Raw genomic sequence first — 15270 nt, 5'->3', positions numbered from 1 at the left:
CATGTGAAGTGAGGGGATGGAAGCAAAGAAAGAAGGCTGTATGCTCTCAATACCTTTGTTGCACTGTATAAAATGATGTATCTTTCTGCTTTTTCAGTAGATCCAAATCCTTTTTAACTTCTGGACATAAGGCAACAAATTCATTGAGGATATATGGCTATAACATTCTCAGTTTTGGTGTTATACGTGTGTGTTGTTCTGATTATAATTATACAGTTAATTATAATTATATAAAAAGGCCTTCTTTCTGTAGGGCCTTTGACAGTGTCTCCCACAGCATCATTTGTCACTAAATTGGAGAGATGATAGGGGTTTGATGAATGGACTGTTAGATGAATGAGGAATTGCCTAGGCAGCTGCATCCAAAAATTTGCAGTCAACTGCTCAATGTCCAAATGGAGATCAGAAACAAGTGCTGTCCCTCAGGGGTCCATAATGTCATCTGTAGGGGTCAATATCACCAGTGACATGCAGTGGGTTTGAGTATGCCCTCAGCAAGTTTGCGGATGACGCCATGCTGAGCAAGTGCCATTGATTTGCAAGTGGGAATGGACATCATCCAGAAAGACATCAGGCTAGAGTGGTGGGCCCATGTGAATCTCGGGACGTTCAGCAAGGCCAAGTACATGGTCCTGGCCTCCACCTGCATCATGGCATTCCCCAATCTGTACAGACTGGGAGATTAGTAGATTAAGAGCAGCCTTCTCCACAGGGAGAAGGACTTGGGGATACTGGTGGATGAAAAACTGGACATGAGACAGCAATGTGTGTTTCAACCCAGAAAGGCAACCATATCCTGGGCTTCATAAAAAAAAAAAGTGTGGCTAGCAGGTCAGCGGAGATGATTCTCCCCCTCTCTTCAATGACTAACAAGTTTAGTTGGTTGTTTGGTTGGTTTTTTGTTTTTTGCTTCCAAAATGAGTGTTTGAATATTACTGCATCCAGAGACCTCTGTTAGCTCCTACTGCCTGCTTTTCTGGTCATATGAACAGTTTCCTTGTGCCCTTAGCAACCTGCTTTTACTGTCTTCAATGTGGTGATGCAAACCAAATGTGAACTAAATTTTATTGGCATCTGGGTTAATTGCACTGTGACTCATCTTCTCGTGTATTACACCATAAACTGTAGAAAGACTTCTCTGCCTCTACATTTCTGTTACCCTCTTCTCTGACTCATTAGAATCACAGAATTGTTAAGGTTGGAAGGGACCACTGGAGATCATCTAGTCCAGCCTCCTAGCTCAAGCAGGAAGCCCTAGAGCATGTTACTCAGGATTGCACCCAGATGTTTTTTTTAATATCTCTAGTGAGGGAAACTCCACAACCTCTCTGGATAATCTGTTTCGTTGTGCAGTCATCTGCACAGGAAAGGTGTTCCTTATGTTCAGGTGAAACTTCTGTCAGTTTCTGCCTGTTGCCTCTTGTCCTGTTGCTCCATTGAGAAGAGCTTGGCTCCATCCCCTTGGGATCTTCCCTTCAGATACCTATAGACACTGATCATGTTTCAGTTGTCTCTTCTAGAGGCTGAACACGCCCAGCTCCCTGAGGCTTTCCTTGTAGGAGATGGTCCAGTTCCTTGATCAACTTTGTCACCCTTTGCTGGAGCTACTCCAGGAACTCCACATCTCTCTGGTACTGGGATGCCCAGAACTGGACGCAGCACTCGTGAGTCTCACACACACACCTAATGAGATGTGGCCTCACTAGGGATGAGTAGAGGGACAGGATCACCTCCCTTGATATCCTGGCAGTGCTCTTCCAGGATACCTTTGGCCTCCTTAGCCACAAGGGCACTGCTGGCTTATGGACAGCTTCTTGTCCATAACCCAGACAGACTCCCAGGTCCTTCTCCACAGAGCTGCTTCCCAGCAGATCAGCCCAAGCCATGTACCTGTCCCCAGGTTCAGGACCCTGCACTTATCTTTGTTGAATTTCATGCAGTTCCCCTCTGCCCATCTCTCCAGGCTGAGGTCCCTCTGAAGGGCTGCCCTCTGGGGTATTGGCCACTCCTCCCAGCTTTGTGTTGTCAGTGAACTTGCTGAGGAAGCATTTGTCCCTTCAACCAAGTCATTGATGAAGAAGTTAAACAATACTGGGTCCAATATTGAACCTTCAGGGACTCCACAACTGACAGGCCTCCAACTAGACCCTGTGCAAATGATAATGACCCTCTGGGATTTGCCATTCAGCCAGTTCTCAATCCACCTCACCTTTCACTTGTCTGGTTCACATGCCTAAGTTTGCCTATGTGGATATGATGGGAGATAGTGTCAAAAGATTGGCTGAAGTCCAGGCAGACAATAGCCACTGCTCTCCCCCTCATCTCTCCAGCCAGTTGTCCCCTTGTATGCCCCAGCATAAGTTGCTATGCAGCTGTGAAGCATCTGAATCATCTGTGAAAAGTGCATGCTCTGAGAGGAAGATCATACTTACCACTGTTTAGCTGATTGAAATGGAGTTACATTTAGTTACATTTTTGTACAGGAAAATAAAATATGGCTTGGCAGCTGTTCAACTCTGACTTTTTTGTGTTGTTGGTAGTTTTAGTAGTATCAAATCTAACTAAATTGGACACTTAAGAAAAATCTGTATGGATTTTGTGGAAAACCACACATTTGCCAAAAACAGGGTTCACTGAGCTGTTCAGTTCTCTTTTTCTGATTTGTTAGCCAGTATTTGGCAATTACCAGCAGCTGTAGGGCAGGAAGAGATAAGTGAAGGCAGAAGAGATCTGTGTCAGCTAGTTCATGTCATGTAAGGCAGGTCTTTGACAGCCTTCTTTCTGAAGAGCAATGTTAAAAAGTCAAGGTGATAGAAAAAAGCAATATTGGAGCTTTTTGTGATACTTAGAAAATATTTTTCTTCTCAAATTTGCACTTGAAAGGGACACTGAAAGCAGTAGTTTAATTGATTTCTCGGCAGACATCAGGTGAGTAGTACAAAGAAAATGCACTTACTGGCTGTGTCTTCTCCCCCTGCCCTGTAGAGCTGTCCCACAATAACTTTCTTATGGTCCAAGAAGAGATCAGATAAAAAGGAAACATGGAAAAGGTTAGCATGTTTCTGCTCTTGTCTATCACAATTCTTGTACAGAGTCCCTCCACTCCCAAAGAAAGCAAAAATCAGAAATTTATTATTTAGAGTAGCTCTGAGTTTCACATTATGCTTCTTTTCCATGGAAGAGAAAGTGATTAATTTGTTTAAATAAATATGATACCTTTTGATCTGCTGGTCTGTGTAGAACAGTGGCATCTTCTTACACAGGGCTCAATTCCAAGTAATTTTTTGTCTTTCTTTTAAATGTCAGAGAACTTGTCCCAGTAGCTTCTTTCTGAAAAACCTCAGTTTCGTCTTCCTTTAGACACAGCTAAACCAAAGCATTCCTTCTCAAATGATTCCTCAAACGTGCCAAGTTTTCTTTCTTTGCGTGTTAATGCATCCACCCTAATCTGAGCCAGGATGCACTGATTTGGTTCCTTAGTACAAGACTGCTGATGCACAGAACCACAGCAATGGGGAGGAAAGAAAAAACCACTTAAAAAGGGAAGGGTTCCTCCTTGATCACTGCAGCAGTCCCCTAGCTTTCATTTACTACTTACAGTGCCAAATAAGAATAAATTAAAAGATACAGAGGAAGAAATATCTATTTTCAGGGAAGTTCTGCTTAAACACTGTTTTTATTACTGCTTTTGTTTCTTCTGCAGAGTGGGAAGGCCCCAGTTAAGGACATGTTCACAGATCTGAAAGATGGAAGGAAGCTTTTGGACCTTTTGGAGGGTCTGACGGGGAAACCTCTGGTAAGGGAAACATCTGAGCCATATTTCCATTTATTAGAAAAACCCAAATGAATGAATAAACAAAACACAAACTGAGGCATGTGATTTTTTAAAATTTTAATTTATTTAATACCCTGTTTTGCTTGTAATGTGTACTTGCTCTCTGCGGTTCCAGTGAAATTCCCATGAACTCTACTCATGAGCTACAGGGTCAGGCTGAAGGTTAACTGTGTAACCCTCTCTTGAGAGTTTACACGCTGTCTAGCAAAGCATGTAAAACCAGTGGTGTTATTCATATAGTGTAATAGAGATCTTTTAAAGGTCTGTTTCTGGATGATCAGGTATACCTGTCTTCAGCTGGATCCCTGTGGGCTTCTAGTAAGCCTGTAAAAGATCCCTTAAAGAAAAAAAAGAAAGTAAAAAGACAACAGCTAATAGGTAAAAATCTGCATCTCCATTGAAAAATTTTGTCATCTACAGACAGGAAAATGTTGAAAAATGCTCAAATTGTGTATGGGAAAGTGTGTGTGGCTGAAAAGTCTTCCCCTGCTAACAATGATGGCTCTTCAGAAAGATGCATGAGATATGGTGAAACCTGTGCCATTACTTGGGATTAATTTCTTGATTTCACTTATTATAATAAGTCCCAAATTTCTTTATGGACCTTATGAGGAATCTTCAGTCATATAAAATTTCATGTTACAAGCTTACCTTGTTTTTTAAGCAGATGTATTTTACTCATATATTTAATAATTTGTGGTGTGTTTTGAAGTGTGCTGAAGACAATAGGAGTTTTTTTTGTTTCTAAGTTGCTTACTGTGTTGCAAGTTCAGCTCCATGCTCTTGCAGTATGATCACTTTCTGCCACAGGAATGAAATTATGGTGATTAAAAGCAAATGGAGTGGCAGGTATTGTCAAGAGTTGGAGGGTTTTTTTTTGGTGGTTTTTTTTTTATTATTCCCCCTGATGTTAAAAGGAAGGGAAAGTCAGGAAGTGTAACTTCTTCCCAATATGCAAAGGTTTAGCAGGCTTTTGGTGCCAGAAAAACAAATTGCTGCTTGTTCTCTCTTAGGAGCCAAAAAATTTCAACTACTCTGGCAAATGTTCAAAAGCCTCAGATTTTCCCCAGGAGCTCTTTCTTTGCTTTTGCATTGCCAGTTTATAATTCTGTAGATGCTAGGAATAAAAGTTTTGAACTTGCTGAAGATGAGCTGAAACACATTTTGAATCCAAGCCTGTCCTGTGCCTTGAATTGGGGAATATTGTTCTGACCAGTTTTCATTTTGAAATTGTTGTGGATGATCTTGTTTGGTTTTTCTTACTACTACTAAAAGAAAAAAAAAGTTAAGATCTGGAGAACTTTTCTCTAGTTTTGCTTGGTATGTCCATTAATTCTGTTGTTGAACAGATTGTAATTTTTTATTTTCAGCCTAAAGAACGAGGTTCCACACGAGTACATGCCTTAAATAATGTCAACCGAGTACTACAAGTCTTGCATCAGAACAATGTGAGCATGTTTTTCCACAACTTTTTGAGAGATTTTTTAGTTTACTGTTGTGTGTAAATGAGTTCAGAATGCAGAGAATAAAGATTTTTTGTACCTAAAATGAGACTTCATTGAGACAGGTAAACTGATCATAGTTTCTTACCTGATATAGAATTTCAGTGTCCAGCAATTTTGTGAGATCTTAAAATGCCAACTTAATAATGGTATTAAGTCACTAACTGCAGAACTGTGGTTTGTTGAGATGTGTGCTGCTCCCAAGAAAATGGTGCCTTGAAACTTTGCAATTGCATAGCTGATGAACACAGCAGGATGAAAAAATAATTTCCAGTAATGCTACATAAGTTGTGCAGAAATCTGTAAGGGGATGGCAGGTTTCATGGATCTGTTTTTTGTGTCCTGCTCTCAGTTTTGAGGAGGGTCTTTTCATTGACCTATCAGCTCTGTGTCAAACGTGTAGTGTTTCTGATTTGCAGCTTTGGTAACTGATCAAAAGAACAAACAAGCAAACAAAATAAAATCCTCCTTTAAGAAAAATTAAAATAATAATAATTTGGTTTAATACTTGTTTTACTGCCTGGAAGACAACTATAGTGACTATAGTGCTATAGTAAAGTGATTCTAGTTTTTCTTCCTTTTTTGAAGAGCAATTCCTGATAAGTGTGCTCTCTATACTTAGAATTTCTATTTGTGAATGTCAGGTCACTAAAATAACTTCATAAGAACATTTTGGCAATAAAATACATCAAATACAAGAAGGCATGGGCATATTTATATAAACTGCTGATTGACAGTGATACCAACATGCTGTATTATACTGCAATTTCCCCTCTGTGTTGGTGGACTAGTGTCATATTTCTTGGAAGCAGACAAAGCTAGCAGTGGGTTGTTTGTTTTTGCTCTTTGAGGTACTGTAAATATTGATTAACTTTTTAAAGGATAAATAATGAGTTTTCTTCAGCTTGAAATTGATTTATTGTACTATAACAATAAATGAAACAATACTGAATTGCAATAAATAATTATTTCTTCCTTAAGCTGACAGGATCTGGGTTTCTGGAAGTAAACAGATGGTCTTAGTTAGCTGAGGGTTGTTAAGGTCATGTACTTGATTTATGCCTACTGCTTAGCTTCATTAGAAAGTGTGTTGTGTGTTACGATGGAGGGAAAAGGCAGTTGCATTCTGTTGCTTGAGAGTTTGTGGGCTGTGCAATATTCATAACTTGTGAAATAATTTATAGAAGTGTTTAAATATATATTGCAAGAATCAGACCAACCTAGGGTGTAGGCGATCAAGTGATCCTGTGAACTTTGTCCTTTAAGTGGAAGGAACCACCTTTTAGTGGTTCCCAGTAAGGAATTTCTACTTTTTTGATTTGTCAATCAAATTTAAAAAAAAAAAAAAAAATTGTTGAGCAGACTTGCTTAACTTTTATTGTCCTATCAGATCCTTCCTGCTTGCATTTCTGTTGCTCAGTTTTGACTGCTGGTATGCACCTGTATATTAGAGGAGAGAATAAAACTCTTCCAGTGGAGTATCTTCTTTGGTGCCATCTTTTGTCATGCTGTTTAAGCAGTTGTCATGACAAATTCAGATGAACAGTTCTCTGTCAAGTCTGCTTTTCTCTGTAACTATTTACTTCAGAGCACTTCGTAATACTTGGCTGAACAGCCAGGGATGTGGGGTGGAGTTCTGACTTGAAGCTGTGATAACAGTGTTTAATAGAGAGTTGATCCAACCTTTCCAGGTGGAGTTGGTGAATATTGGAGGAACTGACATTGTTGATGGAAATCACAAGCTGACGCTGGGGCTGCTGTGGAGCATTATCTTGCACTGGCAGGTGAGAGGCTGCTGTGAGATCTCTTCCTTTCCAGGAATCATGTACATTGTTCTGCTGGGATTTTTGCAAACCTTTCCAGGCTTTTGGTGGCAGAAAACACTGCTTCTATTTTGGGCTGGTAAATAAAGGCAGGCCAGTGTTTGGTTTCTGCTCTCAGTCTATTGGCTGCCTCCCATGATCTGTATTCTTGTATATGCCCAGTTGTGCTCAGCCACTCAGTTTAGTTCCTGCTGGTGTGAATTGCAGAGAGGCTTTTCGGGCTGAAGCACTGTATTTTTATTCCTTCCTCAAGGACTTGAGGCAGGTAGTGTTTTACTGTTTAGGTAGCTGTGTTTGGCTTGCATCTTTCATGCTGCTCCATAGGTTTGTTAGTCTCATAGATTGAATTGCTCCTGGTTTATCCAAGTATCTGGGAAGATCATTGAATTCACTTGGAGGGACTTTGGTAGATGTGTACGACTAGTACCCAAACAACAAACTACTTTTGTTGGAGGAGCAGATATATTCTTCTTGCAGAAAGCCTATACAAGCTGTATTTTTAGAGTTTGTTTACTGGTGGAAGCACAGCACAAGGCAGTGAGGAGTATTGTTTCCTATGCTTAGCACAGACAGCACCAAGGAGTGTGGGAGGATCATAATGTAAGAGTAATGTCATTATTACATGAAGCATCACTGGTTCTTGTAATCGGTAGAATGCAAACATGGCCTGAAGACTGCTGCTCCCAAATTTCATGTGAGGAATTGGAGTTTGATTCATAGCTTTTCATGGGGAAGACCCCTTCATGACTTGTGAAGTAATTTGGTTTTGTAAGGAGGAAATGGGCATATGTCTGTAAGGTGTACTTGTTGCTGTCTTGCAGGTAAAGGATGTCATGAAGAACATCATGTCAGATTTGCAGCAGACCAACAGTGAGAAGATACTGCTGAGCTGGGTTCGGCAGTCCACGAGACCTTACAGTCAGGTCAATGTTTTGAACTTCACCACAAGCTGGGCTGATGGACTGGCCTTTAACGCTGTGATTCACAGACACAAGTAAGTAGCAAAGAGCTTATCTTCGACCTAGTGAAGTAAACAGCTTTTTTCCTGTGTCTTTATGCTTGAGCATTTGACAGCTTCTAGCTTATTTTGGTGATTCATTGTCCAGGTTTTTTGTTTGTCTTTTGTTGTGGCAACAATAGCAGTGGTGGGACATTGCCAGAGCCTCGATAAGGCTGGAGTGTAACATTGAGTTCCTGCACATGCACAAACACTTGCTAATTGGAGTGGATTTACATCCCACTTGCTATGCACTTTACAGCGACTATATTGAAAGGGTCTCTGTGGGGGAAGGGGGAGTTGACAGTCTCCTTCACCTGTGCTTCCTTCCTTCTGCCTGCCCTCCTCTGCAAATAGAAACATTTCTTCCATTGGATATTGCCATATAATTTTGATAAGAGGGTAAAGAAGCTTCAAAATGAAGGAATGAGAGACTCTGTAGCTTTTCTAGTGTTTTTTAATATATCTTGCTTGGAAGACAATGTATGCAGCTCTTTCAGGAGAACTGTGGGGTAGAATATCAAAGGATAATAGAACATTTCAGGTACCTGTAGAGTTGGTTCATTATACTTTATAAGAAATAGTGTTAAAGCTTCTTTGCACAAGTCTTTTCTATTCTTTTTGATTTTTGAAGAACTCTTCAGTAGTTTAAATCATCATTACAGATTCTATTAAAGATGCATACCTTTTTTACTTCGTTTTAAAAAATCTCCTCTTTGAGACCTAGTAGGCAATCCATTCTAATCCAGTGTCTCTTACATGAAGTCAGCTCATTGCTTTGCAAGGTCTGACTGTTCTTACCCATAAATAACCATTTAAATGTGGAAAGAGTATAATAATTTCTAGAATTTAACCAGACCTCCTGGCCACTAGGTATTTGATACAACAAATGCTTTACAAACACTCACATTTACACCCAGCAGATGCAAAGTGTTTGCAGAACATACCTTGACTTTGAGCCCACTCTTAAGTGTGTGCCCATTGGGCCTGGTAACTGCAGTAGGCTCTGTCACAGGCTCGCTGGCTTCAGGACAGGTCTGCCCTGACATACCTCTGTGTCTTGTGGACCAGAGCTGGCTTGTGTTCAGCCTACACAGGTGTCTAAGGAGGGCCTGCACCGCACTGAGGGCTTCTGCAAGTTTGGAAAGAATGTTATGCAAAGACAGAGCAATACTAGCAAAGGTCTCACTGTAATTTATCGTAAGTATTACTAAGTCCCTTCCCTGGATGGTGTGAGCAGTAGTGGTGATTTTCCTACCAGCACCACTGCCTGTAGTGGCCTTGCTCTGCTGCTGAATGTGTGAAATTTTTGATGGAGAGTGTGCCAGCTTGAGACAAATGAAACCTAGGTGACCTGAGAGAAGCAGCAAAATTAGTTTTAAGCTGTTTGTTGTCCTTATTTTGTTATGATTATGTGCTTAGGCTTTGCAGGACCTGAAGTCTGTGAGCTCTGCCCTTTCCAGAGCACTGTTAAGTAGCAAAAGCCTCAGCTGAAAGCTTTGACTGAATAACTTTGCTTTCCTGTGGCTTCCTAAAATCTGGGTCTGAGCCTTTTATTCCCTATTCCTTGGAGCCTGACAGCTGCTGGCATGTCAGTATTCAGCTTTGTTGTCCCTGGGCACAAGTTCTTTAGTCAGAGAAGCACCATTTTCCCCACACTTTTGAGAAATCTTGAGCTGGGCTTCTCTTTTCAGCTTTGAAGTAGAGACTTTACAAGCACTTGCAAGGAGCCAAGGAGATTGGGGCAGGTTGCAGGAGTGATAGGACAACAAAGCTATTTAGCTTACCCAGACAGTAGTGCTTTCCTACCTAAGGAGCATTTTTCAGTACTGCTTTTTTATTTTAGTTTAATATGACACTTAAAAGAGGAGAATCTTCATGGATTCCATTAAGAGATTTAATATCTTTCTTTTCTCTTTGTGTCTATCAACAATTGTTAGTTGTACTACCTCTTGGCTATGATATCTCATAACTCTGTAACACCTGCTGCATGTAAGTAACCTATTACCTCATGTAATTTTATTAGCATTTTACTGTACTGGTCTCTCTCATTTTCTAATATTAGCTTAGTTCCTCTTTGAATTAATTCTGCTTTTTGGTTTGATTTTCTCACTCTTAGGTGAGTACCTAGTTGCAATTTATTGAAACTTTTGTTTTCAAACTCAGAGTGTCTACTAAAGATTTACAGGAATCTGTGGTTACTCTTGTTGCTTTTGCGTGGATGTACAATATTCCACAAGTTTCTATGTATATCTTTGTTCCTGCTCTTCCTGCTTTCTTCTGGCTTTTTGCTTCTCAGACTGTTGGCTTATGGCCTTCCTGTTTCACAAATGTAATGACTCGACAGATGATAAAGGATACTCTTAGGTCAATTTACAACTGAATCAAATATTAAAAGAATTAAAGGCAAGCCCATCTCTTCCTCCCCAAGTTCTATAAAGTACAGAATCGATAGCAGTGTTTTGATGAGAAGCCACTATTGCAAGAGGATGGATGGTGTTTTAATGGCTCTGCAGCTGTGCTGCTGCAGCATTTGGCTGGTCATGCCCCATGGGTGTAGGTACCGCTAGGAATGGGCCCTGTTTGCTCCCTCTGCTTCCTGTTGTGTGCTCTGCTCTTTCCCCTTGAGACCCACCAGTGTGTTTTGGGTGCACAGCTGGACTGGAGGTGTCCTTGGGTTAACACTGATTTTAGATGAAAGCTGCTGACACTGCAAATTGATCAGCTTCTTGGCCTGATTTGCATTGTGACTCATGAGTGCTTGTGATGGGGTGTTTTCTTCTAGGCTGGTTTTTGTTATTGGGGGAAAAGACCACGGGGAAGGGTAAGTGAGTGGGGTGGAGACCACTGTTCCTCCTGGCTGTGGTGGTCTGGGGTGGTCACTGAGCCACATCACAAGTTTGGAACGATGTTTTCCAGGAACGGAGTGACTCTTGTGTGCCTGATACAGAACATGTGTAGTAACAGTAATGCTGTGAAAGAAACCGTTGAGGAGGACTGGTCCAGGGATAAATTTTAAACAAAGCTTATATGTTCTTGCTAGTGGTATTTGATCTCCTGTTGCAGTTAATGACTTTGTTTAGGACACAGAATGGAAGGTGGATGTTGCTGTGGGCATGCAGTCAATTAATTTGATTGTCAGATTCTCACTAATAACTACAAATACATTCTTTTTTTTTTACATTTGTGTATATGCACTTATGTTGGTATTTGGTATATATGTGTATGATTATATTACTTGGGTAGCTACCATCATATGAATAACCTGATGTTCTGCAAGGTATGGAATTTTCTTTTGGATAAAATTTGCTTTCTTCCTTGTTTTGCTTTTACTTTTAGACCTGAGCTGTTCAGCTGGGATAAAGTTACAAAGATGTCCCCGGTTGAGAGACTGGAAAATGCTTTCAACATAGCCAAGAACCACTTAGGAATTGAGAAACTGTTGGATCCTGAAGGTGGGATATAGTTATTTTACTTGACAAGAAGTTTGTTTTGAGCTCTCTTGAAAGAAATTTCTTCTAGTGATACTAAGTATGGATAAAAATTCCATCACCTTTGTGCAGTGCTATTTTATTTCAAACCTTTAAATTTGTATTTAAAATAATGCCATTTGTAGGGGAAGAATATGCACATGTGTAGGCTTTGGCATTTTGAATATTAAGGTTTGGGTTGACTTTCCATCCAGAAACTGTCTGAGAGGTGAAGTTGGTGTGCTGGCTTTATTTCCTTTTAGGCAGGAGTTATGCTGCAAGCGTGTGTGCTTTTGAGGTGTAGTAGAGCATTCTGTAGAATGGGATGGTTTAAGAGCTCATAATTGATTATTTTTTACATGCACGCTGAGTAGCAGTAGCTGCCAGTGCTGTGAGTGCATACTGCCTAGGAATGCCTACCAGGAAACCTTTATGGCTCCTTTTAAAAATACTGAGCTGTTATAGCTCTGCTTTGAAGTGAGCCTCCAAAGATTCATTCTGTAAGACAAGATCTCAAACTTCAAGCACCATTTTCTTGTGGAAAAAAAAAGTATTAACTGAATGGGTACTGCTCATAACCCAAGAGAAGTGAACCTGGCTCAGTGAAACTCTTTCCAATGCGGAAAATAAGAAAACTATCTGACTAACAATGGGAAGTGGGATAGACCCTAAGTGGAAATGTTTGTTTATGTAGGATGTTGTCCTTGAACTACATTTCTGCTTGGGAGATGCTTCAGAACGATTTTCCCCAAACAGATTTTATTCCTTAGTAACTTCATGTCTGAGTTCTTGATCAAAAAGATCAAGACTTTTAATGTGAATTCACTTCCAAATGTAGAAAAGTTTTTTTTTTTCCATATTTTTTTCTTCCTTCATGCTACTTTTAAAGTATGTCAGACCTGGTCTCTAAGTTAAAAACTTACGAAAGTTAACAGGAGAATCTGTGATTTGTACAATATGTGAATTGTTACCTGTGTTCTAGGTAATGATTTAAAAAATTGTCTTCATTTATTTTTCCCCATGTTTTATCTTTTTGATGCAGATGTTGCTGTACAGCTTCCAGACAAAAAGTCCATTATTATGTATTTAACCTCTTTGTTTGAGGTCCTTCCTAAGCAAGTCACAATGGAAGACATTCGGGAGGTGGAAACTCTTCCGAGGAGATACAAGCAGGAGTGTGAGGTTGAAAAATTCAGCATGCAGCAGGTGTGTCTGTCATCAAAGTCAGCCTTTCTTTTTTTGATGTGTAATTTTAGCTAATCTTCATGTTTGTCAGTTATCTCTGGAACCTGCCTTCTGTCTTGAGCAACACAGGTGGGAAAATATGAAAAATCATAGCATCTTCTTTGTCATTAACTTCAGTTTTTCTGTCTTCCTTTTTTCTGATACATGTACAAAATCCTGTGTATTGAGGTATAAGTTCCATTTGTGTTATGCTGCTTTTTTTTTTATTATTATTCTTTGTTTCATATGTCTTGATCAGCTGAAGAGGGTGGTCCAGAATCTTTAACTGAATTTGCCATGGAACCTGTGGTGGTCAGTGTTAGTCATGAGGTTTGAGTTGGTTTTGAGATTCACTGTTGAAAGAGGAAGATTAAAGTTGTATTTTCTATCCAGTTTCTTTACTAATGAACTTTCATTTTGACTTTGACCTTCTCATTAAAATGTATCCAATGATTACTTTTAACATTTTATGAAAGATTAGAAGAGATCTTAGTTGTTCTGTTTTTAATCCCATTTGGGAGGGCATCTTCTGTACACTTCTAAGACATCTCTTTCCTCTTGGCTGCCTAGACTGTAGCACTTGAAGAAGACCGGGACAGTTCTAGAGCAGAGACTCCCAGCACAGTGACAGAGGTGGATATGGACTTGGATAGCTACCAAGTTGCTCTGGAAGAAGTCCTTACATGGTTGCTGTCAGCTGAGGATGCATTTCGGGAACAGGAGGAAATATCTGGTGATGTTGAGGAAGTCAAAGAACAATTTTCCACCCATGAAGTAAGCTTCTCTTGAAAATTCTTTTGTTGTGGTTTGGCTTCTTTTGTGTGTGTGTGTGTGTGTGTGTGTAAATAAGCTGCACAACTTCCATTTCCTAGTCTTTATTCAAGGCAAAATCAACCTTTTTAGAAGAACCTAGAGCGGAGCACGCTTTGAAACCTTAATGTATTTTGTTAAAATCTGCCTTTGGTGGCTGGCTTACTGGTGTGCATAATACAAAGGCAGTCTGATCCAGGCTGTCGTACCTCCCTGGTGCCAATTACTAAAAAGCCTGGTCAGCCTTATGCCACTTGCTGCTAAATGAGGGTAATGCTGAAATTGATAATCATGGCAATTTATTCTGCGATGATTAGGATAGTTTGTTTCAAAAATATATGTTGATGTTTCCAAATTTGGGTTTGACTTTGTTCTAAATCTGAACAAATGCCCTAATGTTGCTAGAAGTTTATTGTCATGTTAGATGTTTTAGTTTTCTCCTGTCAGCTTACTGTATAAAATAGAATATAGAATTTGAATGATAGTCAATATGAGGACTTTTTTCCTTGTGCTACAGTTTTAAAGCCATGAAGCAAAGGAAGAAGTGTTCTGGGTTTACAGTAAATATGTGTTTCTAACTCATAGGGTTCTAATTGCTTTCCTACAATACATTTCAGATCTTGTTTTATGTTCTGTCGGCCATAGGTAAGTTTCGTATTCTTGGTTGAGGGAAGAAGGCTGTCTTCTCCCAAACAGATCTTTCATTGAGGCGGTCAGCTTTTTTTTCTGATTTATTGAATCCAGAATTTTTCTAGTGCATGGAAAATCTAGTGTCAAGGAAAGGAACAGGTCTGCCATCTTCATGAATTTGATGGTGCCAGCTCATTCTACAGCACTGTTTCAAACATAATAATTTTTTAGGATATTTACCAAGTTATAAGCTCTGATAGGACCTCACAGTGATATCTGCTTGTACTATTTCCAGGGTTTTATGATGGAACTGACTGCACACCAGAGCAGTGTGGGCAATGTTCTGCAGGCTGGAAACCAACTGGTGGCCCAGGGAAATCTGTCACCCGAAGAAGAGTTTGAGATCCAGGAGCAAATGCTGCTGCTGAACTCCCGCTGGGAGGAACTCAGGGTGGAGAGCATGGACAGGCAGTCCCGGTGAGTTCATGGTACATAACCTCTTCTAGAGGTTCAGGACTGACCTCTGGTGCTTGCTGTGTTTTGGAGAATTTGGTTTGCATCCATTGGTAAGGCTTTTTTTTTTAGAATTAACATTGCAGTTTGTGACACAAAATCCACCTTCATACTTTCTAAGGTGAAACAAAAGGAATGAGTATAACTGATGGCGGGGGCGGGGAGTTTGGTCATTATGTGAAGTAGTTTGTGAATTATGTAGCTGTGCCAGACTAAATACATGGTATTTAAATGCAGTATGCACATAAACTACTGAAACAATATTAGAAACACATTTAAGTTTCTCAATACAGTGGATGTGGATATCTATGGGTATTTACACAACTAAAAATATTTTAGAATAATTTTTTTCTATATGTGGGTTAGCAGGGTAAGAGCTGCACATCAAGGGAGGAAACTGCATTTTTTTGCAACTCTCAGCCTTTAGTACCAGCAAACCCCCATTGGAAGAAACAATCCCTGATGT

At 39.9% G+C, this 15270-nt stretch overlaps 1 protein-coding gene across 4 annotated transcripts in view; it reads left to right on the top strand.

Annotated features, from left to right (window-relative positions):
* Positions 1-15270, top strand: part of UTRN (utrophin) — a 356530-nt gene that overhangs the window by 68675 nt on the left and 272585 nt on the right. For all 4 annotated transcript variants that reach the window (XM_039567915.1, XM_020583681.2, XM_020583682.2 and 1 more), the window contains 8 exons: positions 3704-3796; positions 5206-5283; positions 7029-7121; positions 7982-8154; positions 11497-11612; positions 12670-12833; positions 13422-13625; positions 14587-14768. In XM_039567915.1, the coding sequence (XP_039423849.1) occupies positions 3704-3796; positions 5206-5283; positions 7029-7121; positions 7982-8154; positions 11497-11612; positions 12670-12833; positions 13422-13625; positions 14587-14768 (1103 nt within the window). The remainder of the gene's footprint in view (positions 1-3703; positions 3797-5205; positions 5284-7028; positions 7122-7981; positions 8155-11496; positions 11613-12669; positions 12834-13421; positions 13626-14586; positions 14769-15270) is intronic.

The sequence above is a fragment of the Corvus cornix genome, chromosome 3 (genome assembly GCF_000738735.6).
Source record: "Corvus cornix cornix isolate S_Up_H32 chromosome 3, ASM73873v5, whole genome shotgun sequence".
NCBI classification, from domain to species: Eukaryota; Metazoa; Chordata; class Aves; order Passeriformes; family Corvidae; genus Corvus; species Corvus cornix.
The sequence above is the reverse complement of the archived record's forward strand: the minus strand, read 5'-3'. Positions and strand labels throughout refer to the sequence as shown.